The 18,635-nt window shown below is 51.3% G+C and overlaps 2 protein-coding genes across 2 annotated transcripts; one reads left to right on the top strand and one right to left on the bottom strand.

The window, feature by feature from the left end:
* Positions 1-1,303: 1,303 nt before the first annotated feature.
* On the bottom strand, positions 1,304-7,328 carry CHPF2 (chondroitin polymerizing factor 2). Its single transcript, XM_042836822.1, has 4 exons — positions 7,057-7,328; positions 5,811-6,375; positions 5,300-5,482; positions 1,304-5,031 (listed from the first exon to the last, which is right to left on the bottom strand). The coding sequence occupies exons 1-4, from the start codon at positions 7,326-7,328 to the stop codon at positions 3,769-3,771; spliced, it is 2,283 nt and encodes a 760-aa protein (XP_042692756.1). The 3' UTR covers positions 1,304-3,768.
* A 550-nt stretch (positions 7,329-7,878) lies between these two features.
* On the top strand, positions 7,879-18,082 carry LOC122170164 (ATP-binding cassette sub-family F member 2). Its single transcript, XM_042836821.1, has 15 exons — positions 7,879-7,924; positions 8,102-8,275; positions 10,176-10,388; positions 11,150-11,332; positions 11,650-11,821; positions 11,972-12,067; positions 13,118-13,220; positions 13,307-13,402; positions 13,497-13,616; positions 14,137-14,226; positions 14,422-14,532; positions 14,777-14,839; positions 15,301-15,429; positions 16,555-16,758; positions 17,482-18,082. Exons 2-15 carry the CDS (start codon positions 8,122-8,124, stop codon positions 17,617-17,619), a joined length of 1,872 nt encoding a protein of 623 aa, XP_042692755.1. The 5' UTR covers positions 7,879-7,924; positions 8,102-8,121; the 3' UTR covers positions 17,620-18,082.
* The last annotated feature ends 553 nt before the right edge of the window (positions 18,083-18,635 follow it).

Here is an 18,635-nt window from a genome sequence, read left to right as displayed (position 1 = left end):
TTATTTCAACCTATGAGTTCTACTTCCTATCCTGTCACCCATCCCCCTGGGAACAGAGGGAGCGATGACTGCGTGATGCTGAGCCACCTGCCAGGTTAAGACACAGCAGTCAATTCAGCGCCCAGCTCGTCAGAGGGATTCGTGTGACCACAGGGCTGCAGGGCTGCTGTAGGGTCTGCCAGAAGGGTTGGGGTAACCGCAGGCTCAGTCAGAAAGGCCAGAGCAACTGCGGGACCTGTGACAGAGCTCGGGGTGGCCGCAGGGCTCACGGCAGTTGCAGCAACTGCAGAGCTCACATCAGGAGCTGGAACAACCACAGAGCCCATTGCAGGAGCCACAAAGGACACGACTCTGCATCCATGCGACCACTTCATGTGTGCACCTGCAAGGGAGCTGCTGAGTCACGGCCTGAACCCCTGATGGACCACCTGAGGCCGGCGCTGGGTCGGCCCTGGGGCACAGGTGAAGGCGATTCACTGCTGCAGGAGGGCTGGAGCCTGGCTGCCCCCCTCCCAGGCCCATTTAAGAGCTGACTGCAAGGGGGGAAGGATCTCTGCTGGAGATCTGCTCCACTGAAGTGTCATAGCGAGCCCAGGACACGGGTAAGCATTCCATCTCTTCTGTTTTGGTATAATAACTGCATAGCCAAACTCTGGTATATTTCATAACTGTAACATCTGCACATTCACTGATGACACAGCACCCAAACCCTCATTCGCTGGAAAAGCATCTGCTCTGTACCTCACCGCATAGTCACTGTCATCACTAAAACCATATGCCTATTTTCAACTGAAATCATCATTCAGTTTGAAGAATTAATTTGTTCCAGCTCTGCTCCAACAAGGACACGCACAGCAGCCCCAGACCAAATCCAGGCAGCTTCTAAGTTCTCCGCAGAGGAGGCTCCACAGCCTGTTCCTGTGCAAGAAACCTGCACCAGTGCTCCATCACCGACGGCACAGAAGTGCTTCCTGATGTTCAAGTGAATCTCTAATCTTATTGCTGAAAAGCTGAAGCAGTGCATGAAGTCAAATGACTGTCAAGTCCATAACGGCCACCTCATCATCCTCAGCTTGACTTGTAAATTTAAAGGCTGAAGACTTGACAGCACTGTAGCTTATGTACTATGCAACAACCTCACTAGAATCCGTCACACAGCAACACCAGCTACACTAAGCTTACCTGCCAGCATTTCTGATTTCAACTGCTTGTAGTCTTACAACAGGAATCAGTGCAGACTAATAAACCTTCCTGTTCTGTATGACACAGGATCAGCTCTTCAACTTTGTTTTCTTTCTTCATTATATCATTTGCCTTACTGCATTCTTAATTTACCATTCCCAATTCGCACCAGTTAGAGCTTAACTGCAAACCTGCCTGCCTAGAAGATGCAATAGTTGCTTTCACTAATCCTAACCTCACCTTGGAATGCAGACATTTATCAACAAGCCAGAATTTGCAGACTCAAGAGTCTGCTGGCAGAAGACCTTTCCCCCAAAATGCAGCTCCCAGCTTCCTTCGATTTCTGAAGACAGGAGGTGCTCTTAGGAGTCTCCAGTTCTTTCTGTTCCAAAACACAGTGGCACTGGCAGTGACACGTTACAGAATGATTCCTTCAAGTTTCCTGGTTTAGCTCTTCACTCTGCTTATTTGGCAGTGCACAAGATCTCACTGTCCTGTCTCAACGCCTTTTCTCCTCTAAGGAGGATTCACTAATAACTCTCACCTGCCCTATGTTATTTTGAAACCTTTTTCAGTAGCAGCTTGTTTTACATCACAGCTATACCCAGCAATTACATTTCCTGCAGGTTTTTGTTTCATCACCAGATTTCCTGACAACTGACTCACTGCATCTTTTTCCATGCTTAATATTTCAGCTTGATTGTATGACACCTGTTTTCCTCTCATTCATCGCATCAGATTGCTTGCTTTGCTTACATTTTTATACATCCAAATCCTGCTGTCATTCATTCAAATGCGTGATTCAGAACAGTGGCTCAGAGAATCCTTCTTCAGCATTATATCATGTTGGAACTTGCATTTACAAACTAGGCATCCTGTAGGGCCATCAGCTCATATGTCATGCATCAGAGTCTCTTATCTTCAAGAAAAAGGATCCACATGCAGCCACCAAGGCATAGCAGCAGGCACACGTACTGACATTACTCGTCTTTGCTGCTGTGGAGATCCTGACTGCAAGGCCTCTGTTCGCTGAGGAGGCACCAATTCATTAACAGTTAACTGGAGCAGGTCTGAGCTGTGCTTGCCCCTCCGCAAGCCCTCAGGCCAGTGTTGTGCTGCTCAAAATCCTTGTCCTTGGTTCCAGCTCAGCAGAGGCTGTGACAGAGGCAGCTCCCACTCATAATGCTTCATAACACTGGGAGGCCTCGACTTTGCCTAAAAGAAATTCCCATTAAAATACCCCTTCTGTCTGGCAGTAGGAATGATTAACACAGATGCAGTGACCTTTTTGCTGTTTACTTTTCATGCGCACCTGAGAGCAAATACTCCAATAGCTGCAACTGCCACGGTGGAAGAATCTGTGCTACAGCTGAGGTCTACTTGCTGTGCTGCAGTGGATTGGAGGCTCATTCAAAGCTATAGCCCTCGCTGCTCGCAGTATCTAAAGGAACGCAAGATATCTACATATTCTCTGAGCTCTAAAGCACAGTATTTCAAGCATTACTTCACACTGTGTACATCTCCTATGAGGATCGCAGTGCACCAGCAAACAGCGGTTACTGTAAAGCAGCCACAGCAATGAAGTTCCCATCAGCTTCTTTAGATCTCGCTCCGAGGTTCACTTAGCGACAAACGCCCCGACAAGAGGCGCACAAGAGATCCCTTCTCCCCATGTCAGCATCAAGCTCCCTTTCTTTTCAAATAAACGAATTTGACTTTTTATCCCTTTTGTTGCAGGCTGAGTACTTCCTTTGAAGCTTTTCAGATCTTTCATAATCTGCTTGAAACTGATACCAGAGCTCCACCTTATGATTATAAGTAAAGCAAATACAATCGTGTTCCTTAAATACTGCATGTGTAGCCATGAAGGGTAGTCATCCCCCCTGGCTCAACATACTGAAATTGAGATTGCTCCCAATTCTAGAAGAACCCAGTATAATACAGTGGTGCTCCACAAGGCTGGTGTTTGACAAGGGAATTTTCAGTTCCTTTACCTTCCCTGATTACATAACAAAATGAGTGCTCTGCAGTTGCAAACATAGCAAAGTGAAAGCACACTGAACAGTCCTGTCCAGCAGCAAACTAGGTCAGTCGTGTTTGTGACTCCTCAGAATTGAGTGCATGCAGAGAAGAACTCAAGATGTGCAATGACAGCACTGAGGGTGGCAAGGCCAACATAATCTTGTTCCAGAAAGTACCTCATATTCTGTCTCTACCCCACTCACCAGAATTGCATGGCTCAAAGATCACCTGAACAGCTCTTCTTACACCCCTCATCCCAGAGCCTATAAAGCTTACAAGTAATCACATCAGTCTGCTTGAAAAGAGATCTATTTGTTTAAAAAAAACGAACAAAAAAAAAACCCTGTCAACAAAAATCAAACCAACCCCAACCCACGCAAAAGCAAAAAAGTAAAACTCCAGAAAAACAGCCTTTCCACAGCTCCTGCTCGTGCTGCAGAGCAAGGCTGGGAAAGCCTCTCTCCTCCCTTGACCTCACATGCCCTTCAACCACGGCCAGGCTCAGAAGGGGATGGAAAGTGCCAAGTGTTAAGGTGCAGCTCAGCTCTCGATGCTCCCAGTCTCTCAAGTACTGTTGGCCTGCTCCTGCTCAAACAGTGCCATGGCTAAATGTGAGCGGGACGCAAGCCCTTCCAAGTTACTGAGGACGCAGCGGTGGTACAACTCCTCACTCAGCCGGGGGTTGCAGCTCCTCAGTGCATATTTCTGCACTAACCCAGGCTCCACGGCCCGAAATAAGTGCAAACCAGAATAATGGAGGAAGACATCAAATACCTCCATGCTCTCCAGCACTTCATCTCGATCTAGGATATCAGCTGCTAGCTTGGTACGCGCTGTCATATAGTCAGAGTTATAAAAGCAGGCCTCAGCGAAGGAATGCCTGTCAAAATGTCCATCCTTCAGGAAGTCAGTGCTGGAGGAAGCGGTCTGCTCGCCACGGTACACCAGCGCAGGGTTGAACTCTTGAAAGTGCACTGGGAAGAAGACCTGCCAATTGCTGATCGTATTCATGCGGCAGCGGTTCAGGAACTCCATGTTGATTTCTGTCCAGACACTGGCCAAGAAGAACAAGGTGTCCACGGGGTGCTTCTTAGAGACGATATCCATGAGCTTCACCTGTGACGGCACCTCGGTTTTGACACTAATCCAGGGGATTTTGACTTCTGCATAGCGTTTCTCCAGCTCTCCTACCATGGCCTTGACTCCAGCAAATACATCTACCTGGCTGACTCGCTGGGCATCATACGGATGGTAGACGAAAAGCAAAGTCAACAAGGCGTTATCATGTGTGTCCAGCGTGTTCATAGCATACATATCCAGGAAGTTTGACACGAAATCCAAGTCCTGCACCGTCAGCGGAAGCACCAGTTGCACACGTGTGGCCTCTGTTACGTACGGCATGGGAATAATTTCTACCTTACTCAAGGGCCGCACTAAGCTCACTCGCTTGACTAGGACGTGACTGTGGCCCTTTTGGGTCACTGCCTCCAGCAGCAGGTCCAGCGTGTATTCCATCCCTCGGGTGGGGTCGAAGCGCCGGTAGCCGTTCAGCAACTGCCGCTTGCTGAACCGGAGCAAGGGCTGGTAGCGGCTGTTAAGCTGCTCCAGTGCTGACTCAATGATGTCGCTGACGTCTGCTTTGCTGGCTCCGGAGAGCTCACACTTGGGGGAGCCATCAAGGCAGGAGAAGAGGTGCTGCTCAGTGAAGTAGTCCCAGCTGATGACCTCAAAACGCGACTTTGGAAGAAAAGGAGAATTGATCCCCACAGGCCACGTCAAGCTTGCCTCGCCCGCAGGAGTCAGCGAGGTCAGATTCCTGATCTGCATCTGTGCAAAGAGAACACACACTGACTGATCACTGACCCTTTCTCACAGGTACAGGCCATGTCCCGCTCAGACCTGCTTCGCCATTAGAGCTGTATCTCCGTAGTTTTGAATTGCATGGTATCAGAGTGCTAAGTCTGAGAGACAGGACTATCTCTTGTGTTTGGCTGATGGTCATAAACAAATAGAAACGATACCCTCCTACGACAAAGTTGGAAGAAAAGGAAATTTGTTCGGACAGTAGTTTTTGCAGATTTCCCTTACCACATACCTGCAGTTCCTGGATCTCCTCGTAGGCTCTCTCCAGCTGGATCCTGCTGAAGTGCTTGTGCAGCCGGTACATCAGGGTCATGTCAGAAACGGGGTGCACAGCAATAGCTGCTTGGAACTCCTCTTCCTCCTCCTTCTCTGGATCAGCGTTTTTAGCCAGTTCATATGTATGGTAATACTGACCCTGAAAAGGACAAAAGCCAGTAAGACTGGTATGGAATGCTACCATTCACAGTGAAGCCTTCCCTCACCCCAGACATGCATCCTCTCCTCCCTCTAAGCTGACTGCAGGACCCAGAGGTAAGAACACAACACAACAGTTCTCATTCCAGATGCTACCTCTATATACTACAAGCCTGTTTACTTAATGCTGCCACAAGAGACAACTCTTTCCTCCTCTATCTTACATCAGAATCAAGCAGAAAAGCCCTTTTGCTGTACAGCAGGGACTACTAAGAGCATGGGGTCCATCCAACTTAGCTAACACAAAACCCTCGGGAGAGAGGTAGTACCTGGAGCTGGGACACACAAGGGATGCCAAGGAAATCGATGATGCAACGTCCCAGCCACTCATCCGGGCGCACGCTGAGGATCTCGTTGCGGCAGCTGTCCAGGTGTGGATGAAGTTTCAGCAGCAGGCTGCGGGACAGCAGGTAGCCAAAGCCACCATGGCAATAGCGAGCCTGCTCATCTCCCCCAATGAACTCCTCTGCTCGTCCCAGGTAGACATCTTGGTTAATACTGAGATGCGTCACCAGAGCCTTGACTTGCTCAGCCTGGGCATAGGTGTCATCCTGCATGATGTAGAACCAGTCATAGTCAGAACCAAAGTGCTGGTGGATATAGTACATGGTCTCATACATCAGCCAGATGGGTCGCTCGTCCCCGTGGGCCACCAGCACCATGCCATGAGGCACCTTGGCGCTGCGCAGCCCTGTGAAGTACAGCAAGCGCGAGAAGTGATGAGCGATGGTCTTGTTCACAGCCACTGCCAGAGTATTCAGGGTAGCCCTGGAAGTCAGCACTGCCACAAACAGCCTCTCATGGAATCCCAGCTCTGTCTGGATGTAGCGAGTTCTGCAAAGAAAGGACAGAACCACATCACAAACTACTGGGTGACAAAAACCAGAAGACAACTCGGTGCCAGAACTTCCTAACTGCTGGCAGGACACCTCTGTAACTTTCCCCACCACCTAGGATAAATCTTTAATTGCTGGAACTTAGAAACAGTGAAGAAATCAACCTTAAAAGTAGAGCTTTAAGACCAGATTCACTAGGAAAGATCCCATTTAATAAAAGCACAAGTTTCTTTCAATCTGGCAGTACTTAGTCAAACTACTGCAAGTTAAAACAGTGAATTCAGAGCCAACCACTAGCAAGCCACCCACATTGTTACTAACAACTTAGAACTTCCCCAATGAATAGGGTAGTTAATAATTTTGTAAGAGCCACTTCACACATTATTAGCCACAAGTAACAGGACAGGGAATATTCCCAGCCCTCCTGGGTGTTTTTTTTTTTGTTGTTGTTTGTTTGTTTGTTTGCTTTGAAAAGCTCGCTACTGCTCCCCTTTAAGAGAGCTATCTCAGCACCGCACCACGCTATTACAACCGATGTTTTAACACTACGTCATGTATTTCAAACGGCCTATCTCAGCTTCAACACGTTAACTCATGAGAAGCCACAGAGCTCCGAACACGCAATGCGCACGACCGCCTTCCTCCAGGAGCAGCCCATCCACCAAAGAACAGGTTTTACCTGAGCACCTTCTTGTAAGGCTTATTGGGGTCCCGGTAGTACGGCACGATCCGAGGCCGGAAGTCCTCATGGCCCGGGCCCGGCCCGGCCTCAGCCGCCTCATGCCGCGCCCCGCCGCGGAGCTCGGCCCGGCCCGCCGCTCCCAGGCACAGCTCGTCGCCGCTGCCCTGGCTCCAGGAGGCGCGCAGCAAGCTGAGGCTGCAGCCCAGGGACAGGCCGAGCACGAGCGGCAGCGCGGGCCGCAGCGCTGCCAGCAGCGCAGCTAAGCGCATAGCGACGGCGGGCACCGTGCTCCGGAGGCGACCGCGGTCCCGTTACGGCTGGGCTGCGCTCACGGCGCCGCGGGACATGGCCGGGCAGTCCGCCCGGCAGCTGAGCGGAGCGAACCCTGCAGGGAGCGTGACGGGCTCGGCCCGCGCCCCTCAGCGGCCCCGCGGCGCGGCCCGCTGCGGGCAGGGCGGTGCAGCGGCGCAGAGGCCTCGGACGGGGCCGGCCCGAAGCGCTGTGCCGGGGCGGGGAGCGGGACCCAGCCGGCCGCTCACCCACTGCTGCCACCTCAACCGCCTCATCGCCACCCTCTATGCTTCCGCTTCCTCTTTCCTCTCTATGGTGCCTCGGCAACCGCTCTATCCACCTGCCGCCTCGCCTCTATGGTAGCGCGAGGCGCGGCTCCAGAGGCACATCCGGGGCGGGGCCTGAGCCGGGCGGCGCGGTGCACGCCGGGATGCACAGTGCCCTGCCCGGAGCGGCGCGGCCACCCGGCGTGGGTGACGCTTCGCGCTCCGATTGGCCGCCGCGCCGGGGGGCGGGGCATGCGCACGCGGTAGCGGCTGTCCTGTTGCGACAGAAGGAAAGCGCGGAGCGGCCGGTGCGGGTTGATCTGCGCGGGGCCGGGCCGGGCGCTTGCGGGCGGAAGGGTGCTGGGCGGGGATTGGTGCCGCGGGCGGTTCTCGACCCGGTCCGGTGGCGCCGCGTGCTCCGGGGCGGAGCGGGGATCCGGGGCGGGCCGGGGCGGCGCGGCCTAACGGCCTCTTTCCCATCGCAGCCGCTTCTCCCCGCCGCGCCATGCCCTCGGACCTGGCCAAGAAGAAGGCGGCCAAGAAAAAGGAGGCGGCGAAGGCCCGGCAGCGGCCCCGCCGCGCCCCGGAGGAGAACGGCGATGCCGGGACGGAGTCACAGGAGGTTCGGGCACCGGAGGCCAACGGAACGCCGCTGCCAGGTGAGAGGCGGTACTGCCCGATCCCGGCCTCGCCGCTACGGTTGTAGCCCGGCGGCGCCGCGTGCGTCCCGCGCACCGGAGCGCCCCGAGGGCGCCGTCAGCGGGCGGCAGCGGGGCCAGACTGCAGCGCGTGGGGCCGGCTGTGCAGACGCAGCGCCTGCAGGGGCCGCTCCCTTCCGTGTACCGGCGGGGCTCCGTGATCGTCTGTACGCGGCTTCGTGCGGCTGTGGCGTTCCCTGGAGTCTCCTTTGGAACTGCCGGATGAAGGCAGAGCGCTGCCGGTACCCTCAGGCAGGCGCTGTCTCGAGCTCTTGGCACTTGAAGCCCGGCCCCGCTGGATTCGTGCTGCAGCAGGCGCTGTGTTCCTTTTTTCACTGTTAAAGTCAGCGCTGCTGCGAACCTCCGTCCGTTTCTCGGGGCTGTGCCTGGTCTGCAGGGGCCGAAGTCTTGAGGACCGTGGGTGAGGCGAAGCTTACCGGGGCGGCGCTCCGCCTGCCCGGTGACCCGCGGACTGCTGGGCACGTGTTTTCCAGGAGTGATAGCTTCGGGCCATAGCGCGATGTTTATGAGGTGCTTAGCGCAGGACCCCGGGCGGGCAGAGGCCGTGCTGCGGGGAGCGCGGTGGAACCCTCTGCCGAGATCCCGGCTCTTGGCCGCCCCCCTGAGCCCGGCGGACCCCCGCCGTCCTGCGCTGCCCGAGCGCCGCTCGTGCTGCGACCGCGGGCGCCGCGTCCCGAGCCGCCGGCTGTGGGCGGGGCCTGGGCGCCCGCCCGGTCCGAGCCCGCCAATCGCTCTCAGTCATCCTGGGTCATTTGCATGTCGCGCTCCCATTGGTGGAGGCAGGGCGGCGCGGGCCGAGCGCTCTCGGAGCGCTGAGGGCTCAGCCGGGTGCGGGGCTGCGCGGCGGGCGGCGAGTTGGAAAAGCGACTGGTTTGTGTCGGCCCCTGCGGAGGTGCCGTTTATCCAGAGCGGAGCTGCTTCGTGCCTCAGCCGGCGTGCCTGCACTGCTTTCACAGGGACTTCTATGGCGGCGCGGTTTGCGGCGCTTCTCCGTAGGCAGGGCTGGCTGCGGTGCTGCCCGGGGGGCTGCTGCCTGGCGGTCGAACCCAGCCGCGTTGCTCGGTGCCGTAACGCGGGCGGTCTGAGCGGCACGGCTCCGCTCTCCTTTGCTGAGTGTTGTAGCGTCCTTGGTGCGCTTTCCTTCAAACGGCGGATTGTCATCGGGGGTGAGAATGGAGCTGTGAGCACAGCAGCAGCAGAGCTATGGCTCTGTCCGACAGCACGAGCAAACAGATGGGCCTGTCGTCTCCTCAGAAGTTGGTGGGGTCTCTTAAGATGGCGCTGCTTCTCTTATCTTTCCTGTTATTTACTTCCTGCCCAAGGTCCCTTGAGGCCAGCCGTGTCCTTAAACTAGCGACCGAAAGTGCAGAAGCCTTTTCTCCATCACAGCCCTTTGTGCACAGAATGGCCTGGGTTGGAAGGGACCTCAAGGATCACAAAGCTCCAACCCCCACCACAGGCAGGGCCACCAACCTCCACATTTCATAGCAGCCCAGGCTGCCCAGGGCCCCATCCGACCTGGCCTTGAACACCTCCAGATGTTCAGCCATAGAGGGCCGTCCACCACTTGGATCCCAGGCCAGCTGCTCTGGCTGCCCCCTGCTTTGCTTTGGTCAGCTCATGTTTTTAGAGCGGCCGTAAGTCGTGTTAGATTGCTACGCCTCCACCTGCTGAACTGCAGAACAACGCTGTTGCTCTAGGCCTCCTCAGTATTTCTGTAGCAGTGGCGATGCTGCTTATTGTTATAGTCCTGGTCTTACTGGTTTAGGGGCTTACAGCTTCCTGTGTGTTTGTGAGTCAGTGTGAGTCAGCAGCACTTCTGATTCTTCTCTCCATACAGAAGTGGATGCTCTCACAAAAGAGCTGGAGGACTTTGAATTGAAGAAAGCTGCTGCTCGTGCTGTGACAGGAGTGCTGGCTTCCCATCCCAACAGCACTGATGTGCACATCATTAACCTCTCGCTGACCTTCCATGGCCAAGAGCTGCTGAGCGATACAAAACTTGAGCTGAATTCCGGGAGGCGATACGGCCTCATTGGACTCAATGGGATCGGTGAGTTGTGGGCCTCCTGGTGCTCAGTGAAGGTTCTGTGATGCTGAGAAGTTGGATGGATGTGTGGGGTAAATGCTGGAAACCAGAAAAAAGGCTTGTAGATGTGGGTGGGACATGGCACCGTCATCTCCTGCATTTCTCCATACGTGAGCAATTGTTGGCAGCAGCATGAGGTCGCATCCTGGCTTTGGACTGTGCTTTTGGACTGGTTTCTGTGGAGAGCAGGGTGAGATGCCTGGGATCTGTGAATCTGATTCCTTTTTGCAGGCTTTGTGTAGCAGTCAGCCCAACACTGCTGCTGCTGGCTGAACAAATGTCACAGGATGGGGTGGTTGGCAGTGTGTATGATTGCTGGGGAAATAGTGCTGTGTATGGAAAGGTGCAGAATATGGGTACAGCTGAAGAAGAGCTAGTAAGAGTGATGAGCCGTTTAACTTCCAGGCTCTCTCATGATGAGTAAAACGTTTTCCTCTTATTAGAAGAGTCTTTAGAGGCTGATGCCGTGGTAACAGATGTTAGATCTGATTAGGCAACAAGAAGTATACAGCAGAGATAAAGCTCCCTATACCTGAGCGAGTGCTGAACTGCAGTGGTGCTGCTGTCTCCCTGATTTCTTATGGGCAAGAAGTTGTCAAGGATTTTCTTGGGTTGTAAAGAGAGAGAGTAATGTGATCTAATTGTATCTGTGGGTTGTTTGGTTTTTTTTGTGGCTTATCTAACTGAATCCAGCAGATAACTGTGGAGTGTCTGTCTGCACACAGGGAAATCCATGCTTTTGTCAGCCATTGGGAAACGAGAAGTGCCCATTCCAGAGCACATCGACATCTATCACCTGACCCGAGAGATGCCTCCCAGTGACAAGACCCCTCTGCAGTGTGTGATGGAGGTGGATACAGAGAGGTCCATGTTAGAACGAGAAGCAGAGCGTCTGGCTCACGAAGATGGTAAAGCTTTTCAGAGTCCCTGTGGACAAGGGCACTTAGTCCACTTTCCCTTCCCACTGAAGAAAAGGTCTTACCTGGGTTCCTTGGCAGTTTTTACCGTACCTCTGTCTCCCAACTGCCCAGTAGTTGAAAAGTCCTGTAGGATTCCACTTCTTTAGGTAATAATCCTATGCAGCTGCTTAAGAAGTACCTAAGGCATGCGAGTGGAGAGGTCAGAGTAGTGGTGAAGCAGATGGACTTTGAACTTTCTCAGCTGTACGTACATGCAGCTGAGAGCCCATTATTGCTGAAGTGCTGACAGGCAGGCTCTTTTTCAGCGGAGTGTGAGAAACTCATGGAGTTGTATGAACGTCTGGAGGAGCTGGACGCTGACAAGGCAGAAGCGCGGGCCTCCCGTATCCTACACGGCTTGGGGTTTACGCCAGCCATGCAGAGGAAGAAGCTGAAGGACTTTAGTGGTGGCTGGAGAATGAGGGTGGCTCTTGCGAGGTGAGTGCTATGGTGCCTGCTGCCTCCATGGAGAATGCCTGACTGTTCCTCAGCTCAAAGCCACAAAACAGTTCCGAGAACTCAGAGCAGAGCTCAGAGGCTTTGGGTACCAACATTTACCTTATGCTGTCATCTTCCCTCTCCTTTTAGAGCCCTCTTCATTCGGCCATTTATGCTACTGCTAGATGAACCCACAAACCACCTTGACCTGGATGCCTGCGTGTGGTTGGAAGAAGAACTGAAAACGTAAGCATGGAGAAGTGTGCAGCTTCCCTGGGCTGTGGTTGTCTGCACAAACGTCTTGTCAGCACGTGAAGCAAGTGCTACAGAAATAATTGTCTATAGTTCTTGTGGCTGCATGACTATGCTGCAGCACCAGTTATACCCTCATGTAGCTTGCTGGTACGTGTTTGTTACAGAGGGGTTCTTGACACAAGGGCAATGATTTCAAGACAAGCCTGTCTCTTTCTCAGTGAAGAAATAAGAAGTACTGGTTTATACTTACCTATACTGGTTAAACCTACTTCCTGAAGGCCAGGAGCAGCCCTGGCAGCTGCGTGCTCTACCAGTAGTGTGAGCTTTCCAGACCTGGCTTACAGCTCAACTTTCTGCATATTGTTTTTCTGTTGTCTGTAGTGTCTGAGTCTCAGTTTCATCTTGTTATGGTATGTCAAGGTAACTGGGTGTTGTAAACAAAGTTAAAATGTCAGTGATTGGTTAAAATGTTCAGGAATAGCCATGAAATTTGATATCCTGGTTGTGCATTAAAAACATTGTGAATGCAAGCATGCGAGAAGGGCTTTTCTTTTGCAGAGGTTATTCTATCAGCTCTGTCAGTTGAACCTTCTGCATGTCTGTTTGATAAATCAGATGTTTTAGGAAAGTAATCAGAACCTCTCTTTTTGGGAGGATGCGTTTACCAGTCATTGCACAGATTTGAAGTGGAGTCAGTCTCAGTGTGCCTAAGGGATAGCAGTCAGTAACAAGACAAAAATGAGAAGCAAAGGTTGAAATTTCTGAGAAGTGTGATAGCAGTGGAGTTGTGCATCAGTAGCACTGCTAATCCGCCACACAACTTTTAACTCTTTGTGAGTGTGGGGGAAGAGTGCTGTGCAGGGGAGGGCGTCTTGCAAAGCCGGATGCAGCTACTTAGTGCAAAATTCCTGAAGCATCTCTGAGGCTGTTCTCTTTTTGCTCTTCGTTTGCCGATAGACGGAAGAGCTCTGGTGCACATAAATCCCTTGTCGCCATCAGGGCAGTGAGCAGATCTTTTTATTGAGTTCTGTGGTGTCGCAGGTTCAAGCGGATCCTCGTGCTGATATCCCACTCCCAGGACTTCCTGAACGGCATCTGCACCAACATCATCCACATGCACAACCGCAAACTGAAGTACTATACGGTGAGTGAGCGGCGTTCTGCCAGCCAGCAGAAACAGGGGTGCTGTCCTCTGGGATCTGTCTGATGTTCTGTGCTCCACCTCTTCAGGGAAATTATGATCAATATGTCAAAACTCGCTTGGAACTGGAAGAAAACCAAATGAAGCGTTTCCACTGGGAGCAAGATCAGATTGCCCACATGAAGGTATCTGCCTGCCTGCACAAACGTCCTTCTGCCCAGGCCTGTGGGCACCTCAGCCATTTTGTCACGGCTTTTGGCTAACTGTATTTTGTTGCAGAATTACATTGCACGATTTGGTCATGGCAGTGCAAAGCTGGCCAGGCAAGCTCAGAGCAAGGAGAAGACCCTTCAAAAAATGATGGCTTCTGGCTTGACAGAGAGAGTGGTAAATGACAAGGTGAGATCTCTAATAGGATTGCATCTAGAGATCAGTACAGGAAACTTGGGCTGGATAAGCAGGACGAACTTTAGCTGACAGCAGGAATGGCTGACACAGCAGAAAGAAAGAATGGAAACCCCTTCTTCATGACAGAAGGTTAAATTTACTGAAGTCAGTGTAGTGTTGAGGAGTTAAAGAGGAGAATTAACTTTTTCCAGTTGAGAGAAAGGGATTTGTGATACCAGTAGGGGCTCTTTTGCAGACATGGAAATGAATGTCTAAAAAATTAGAGATCTGGGAAGATGCTCAGAGTAACCCCTGCTTATTTGAAGAGTTTAAGCCCCCAGTTGCTTCAAGGGGAAAGAAACAGGGAATTGTTAGGCAGCAGATGAGCTTGCATGAGTTGTTACAGGGCTCTTAGAAAGGTTGTGTTTTGTTACTTTGGTTTGAAGATGATGCCTGTAGTGAGGTTGTACTGGAATAACAGGGCTAGCTTGTGCTCCAGGTTGTCTAACAAGTGGATATTCTTTCTTGACAGACTTTGTCATTCTATTTCCCACCCTGTGGAAAAATCCCTCCTCCTGTCATCATGGTGCAGAACGTCAGCTTCAAATACACGAAGGATGGCGTAAGTACAGAACGTGTGCAGTTCATGTGGAAACCACGTGTATCTGTGCTTTGTTGGGAAGTGTGAGGCTTCTGGAATCAGACTTCTTGGCAGTGCTGATACTGAGTCTGCTGGGGACAGAGCTGTACAGTTACATGGAGATTCTGGGTAGTAGTGGAAAGGCATATTGTGTGTAATGATTGATGTGGCTTGCAGCCGTGGATCTATAACAACCTGGAGTTTGGGATTGACCTGGATACCCGTGTCGCTCTTGTTGGACCCAACGGAGCTGGAAAGTCAACACTGCTGAAACTGCTCACAGGAGAGGTATGCCTACAGCATCGTCTTCCCTGTTTTGGCCCTTTATTCTTTGGGTAGTCTTCAGTGGGTCAGCACTTGTTCATCGCGGTGCTCCATCAGACTTCAGGATTTCCAAAGGGCTTTCTCTGTCACGCTGTGCATTCAGACTGCATCTTCTGCACTGGGGAGGAGACGGATAGATTCTGTTCATTCTGGCATAGAGTGAAAGAAGGGATTTCATGGTGAAATAACTTTTATCTTCCCCTTCTAGTTGCTGCCCACAGATGGGATGATTCGCAAGCATTCACATGTGAAGATCGGCAGATACCACCAGGTACTCCCTGTGGCAACCATCAGGAACATGAAATACTGGGGAAAAAGCTGCCAAGAACGAGAGATGTTTATCCTCTCCGCCTGCTTCTAAGGCCCATCTCACTGCTGTTCTGTGCCTTGAGCTTGGGGAGGAAACTGTTCTGCTGGCAGAACGGGCTCCACCCAATGTTCTTGTCCCAAAAAGAGGCTTGGCGTGGTTCTTTCTGTTTAGCCTCTCACCTTGTACAGGAGAGATGGTTGCCTTGTGCTTGATATTGGACAAATCTGTTATTCTGAAGCAGTACATTGCTCCTGGAAAGGAGACTCCTTCCCTAACAGTTCAGCACAGTGAATACACTGGGTGTGAGATTATAATGTGTTCTGCTGCCTAGCTGGTACCAGAGAGATAGAAGGGGGGGAGCTACTTCTGACCAGGAGGTGGGTGGCATGCACAGGCTGAAGCTGGCTCTTCTTCTCTGTCAGCACTTGCAAGAGCAGTTGGACTTAGACCTCTCACCCCTGGAGTACATGATGAAATGCTACCCAGAAATCAAAGAGAAGGAGGAGATGAGAAAAATCATTGGCAGATACGGTCTGACAGGGAAACAGCAGGTGAGTATAAGCTGTTGAAGTTTTCTTTGCTCATTGGGGATGTAGAACTACTGTGTTTTCTGTTGCTCTGCTGATGTCTGTCAGTGTGATGCAGTGTGGAGCACGGCATGTCACAGATTCTGAATGCTTTTTCCATCTCCACTTTTAAAATTGGAGGAAAATAACTCGTGCCTTAGAGGAACTTTGTTGTCTTAATTTCAGCTGGGATGGAATTGTTTTCTTCAGAGGCCTGGTATGATGTGTTTTGGTTCTAGGAGAAAAACAACGTTGTTAACACTGTGATGCCCATAGTTGCTGCTAAGCAGTGTTGTGCAGAGCCAAGGCCGTTCTCAGCAAAGGGCCCCAGGAGCTGGGAGGGAACAGAATCAGAACAGCTGACTTAAACTGGCAAAGGGATATTGCATAGAGCATGGCATCCAGCAGAAGGAGCTTTGAAGGGGGTGGGAGTTCATCTCTCTTCAATTTCCTGGGGGCTACCTGGGCGTCGGTTGGAGGGTGGTGAGCAATTGCTTGTGCATCACTTATTCTATACGTTTTTTGGTCTATGTATTTGTCATAATTATCATCCTTTTCTTTTCTCTCAATAAATAGTTTTATCTCAACCCACGAGTTCTGCCAATAACTGTGTAGTGCTCAGCGACCTGCTGAGTTAAACCACATTTCTACTGAAGCAATGTGTTTTTGTGTTGAGGTGGGTGACCCTCCTCGATCTGGGTTGAGGAACAAAGACAGGCTGTGGCATAGTGCTAGCCTCAAACGTGTTTTAATTGTGGCTTGAACTGGCTTGCTTATTTCTGTTTGCGAGGTGAATGCCGGTAGGAGAGGCAAAAGTAAGTTTAGGCTTGTGTCAGGATGGAATGAACAGACTGAGCTCGTCTGACTGCCCTCTGGACCTCTAACAGGAGCTGGGTCTTGGGGTGGACACCTCTTTTTCAGAAGCCCCTGGAATCCCCTTGTTTTGCTGATGAAGGAAGCCTAGGCTAGGTGTACTCCTATGTGCCTCGCGCCACGCATCTGCTGCAAGCACAGTTTGAGATGTGGATGTTTTCTGATCAGCGTGGCAGAGCAGGAACTGGTGCTGTTCAGTTCCCTGGCGGAGCTGCAAGCAGTGTCTTTGTGTGACAGGTGAGCCCCATCCGGAACCTCTCCGACGGGCAGAAGTGCCGCGTGTGCTTTGCGTGGCTGGCCTGGCAGAATCCCCACATGCTCTTCCTGGATGAGCCCACCAACCACCTGGACATCGAAACGATAGATGCTCTGGCGGATGCTATCAATGACTTTGAAGGAGGAATGATGCTCGTCAGCCACGACTTCAGACTCATCCAACAGGTAAAGAGAGCAGCGAATTTTTGCAAAGCACCTTTCCAACGTTCTGAGTAATTAATCAGGGGGTTTTCAGCTCTCTGCTCCTTATCCCAAAAAGATAGGAGTGGAAAAAGTCACGATTCCTTTGCCATGTTTGTGTCGAATGATTACCCCGCCTTGGAGAACACTTGAAGGAGGAAACAAATGCTAACAGTGAAGGATAAGTTAAATAGAAATCATGCCATGCTGTGGGAGCTCTAGCTAGGTTGTTCAAAACAGCGCTGGAATAATTTTAGCAGAGTTTTCTTTCTCACTTTGTCTGCACAGGTGAGGGAAGTTGCTTCAGTTGCACATAAATGTCAGTTGCTGATTTATCAGCAATAGATTTGTCACTAAGTTCAGCTATGACTTTGTTTTCCAGTGCAGCAAATCCAAATAGTTCACGTCAAGAACCACCTTTCTTCAATTCCCAATTTAGCAGGCAATTAATTTCTTTTTCATCTACAAACAAGCAAAAGAAATGTTGAGGAGTCAAAGACTGTTCTAAAATCTTACATCCTTTGTTCAGAAAGTACCAGACAGATATTTCCCTGCAGATGTTTTTCTCTGGTAACCGAATGTATGAAACCTAACAGGCTCTTTCCTCCTCGTACCTCAAAGACTGGGGTCTGGTTAATTTTGTCACGGTAAAAAGTAGAGAATGCTGCAGCATGACCTGTCCTCCGTCTCCTCGTGTGCTCCCTTCAGGTTGCTCAGGAGATCTGGGTCTGTGAGAAGCAGACAATCACCAAGTGGCAAGGGGACATCCTTGCCTATAAGGAGCACCTCAAGTCCAAGCTGGTGGATGAGGATCCGCAGCTCACCAAGAGGACCCACAACGTGTGAGCTCCGAGCGGCTGCCCAGGTGCTCTCCAGCAGACTGACAGTGGCCAAGTGACGCGCTCACCTGTTGACTGGAGTGGGGCTGCTGCTACATGTGGCTGTGTTCTAGGATTGCTGCAATACTGCTTCCCCTTGACTTGCCTTGCACCTCTGTATCTGGACAGATCTCTTCTCTCCCGATCTGGCTTAATTTGGGCAGCCATTTCCCGTGTTTAGAAGTCCCATCTGAGCCAGGCCTTGGAATCTGGCAGCCTGTGCTGTGGCAGGTAGGGTGTCTGAGTTGCAGTGATACAGAAGTGGAGACCCCGGCCCAGCTTATCCTGCATCTTCCTCCCCAGTTTCTGCTTCAGTTTAGATACTTCACTTCCAACTCCTCTGGCCTCGGTTTGTTTTTAACTATTATTTAACAGTGTAACTACAAGATCTGCCTGAGGACCCATCAGTCAATAAAGAGGGAAGAACAGTCTCTTGTTGTGAGCTGTGGTGGTTGCTGGGGCGTGCTGGGCTCATCGGCCGATACGGGTTTACCAAAGCTCACTGCTGCCAAAGTCCTCTTGTTATGACCAGAAATTGTGCCACCTGTGAAGGGGCGAGCACTGGGCTCTGGAGCTGGACACAGAGCAGAACCCACGGCTGCAATATTGGGGCTTCCAGGTAATGACAGAAGGGGGAGCAAGCTACACATGCTTTTGTAGTTGTTCATAGATACAGCTCGAAAGGTTCCAAAGATTGGAAAGTAGAGATGAAATGTAGATCTATAGAATACCAGTGTGTGTGCTCCGCAACAGAGCAGCTTTGATGCATGTTTTTTCTTTCATCTTGAATTTAATGGGCCTAATACAAGGCTCTCAATAAATCAGGATTTTGGGGCTATGAATTATTTATTTGTTCCTAACAGGTTTAACTAAATAACACTAATCAGCTGAAGTTAGTTTGACGTCTATTTTTGTTCTGAATAACAAATTCTTAGAAAACTTAGTGTTAAAGCTGTACCTTCTGCCAGAGCAACTGGAGTCATT

The sequence above is a fragment of the Centrocercus urophasianus genome, unplaced genomic scaffold (genome assembly GCF_019232065.1).
Source record: "Centrocercus urophasianus isolate 14NV4802_14NV808 unplaced genomic scaffold, USGS_Curo_1.0 seq_638, whole genome shotgun sequence".
Taxonomy (NCBI): domain Eukaryota; kingdom Metazoa; phylum Chordata; class Aves; order Galliformes; family Phasianidae; genus Centrocercus; species Centrocercus urophasianus.
The sequence above is the reverse complement of the archived record's forward strand: the minus strand, read 5'-3'. Positions and strand labels throughout refer to the sequence as shown.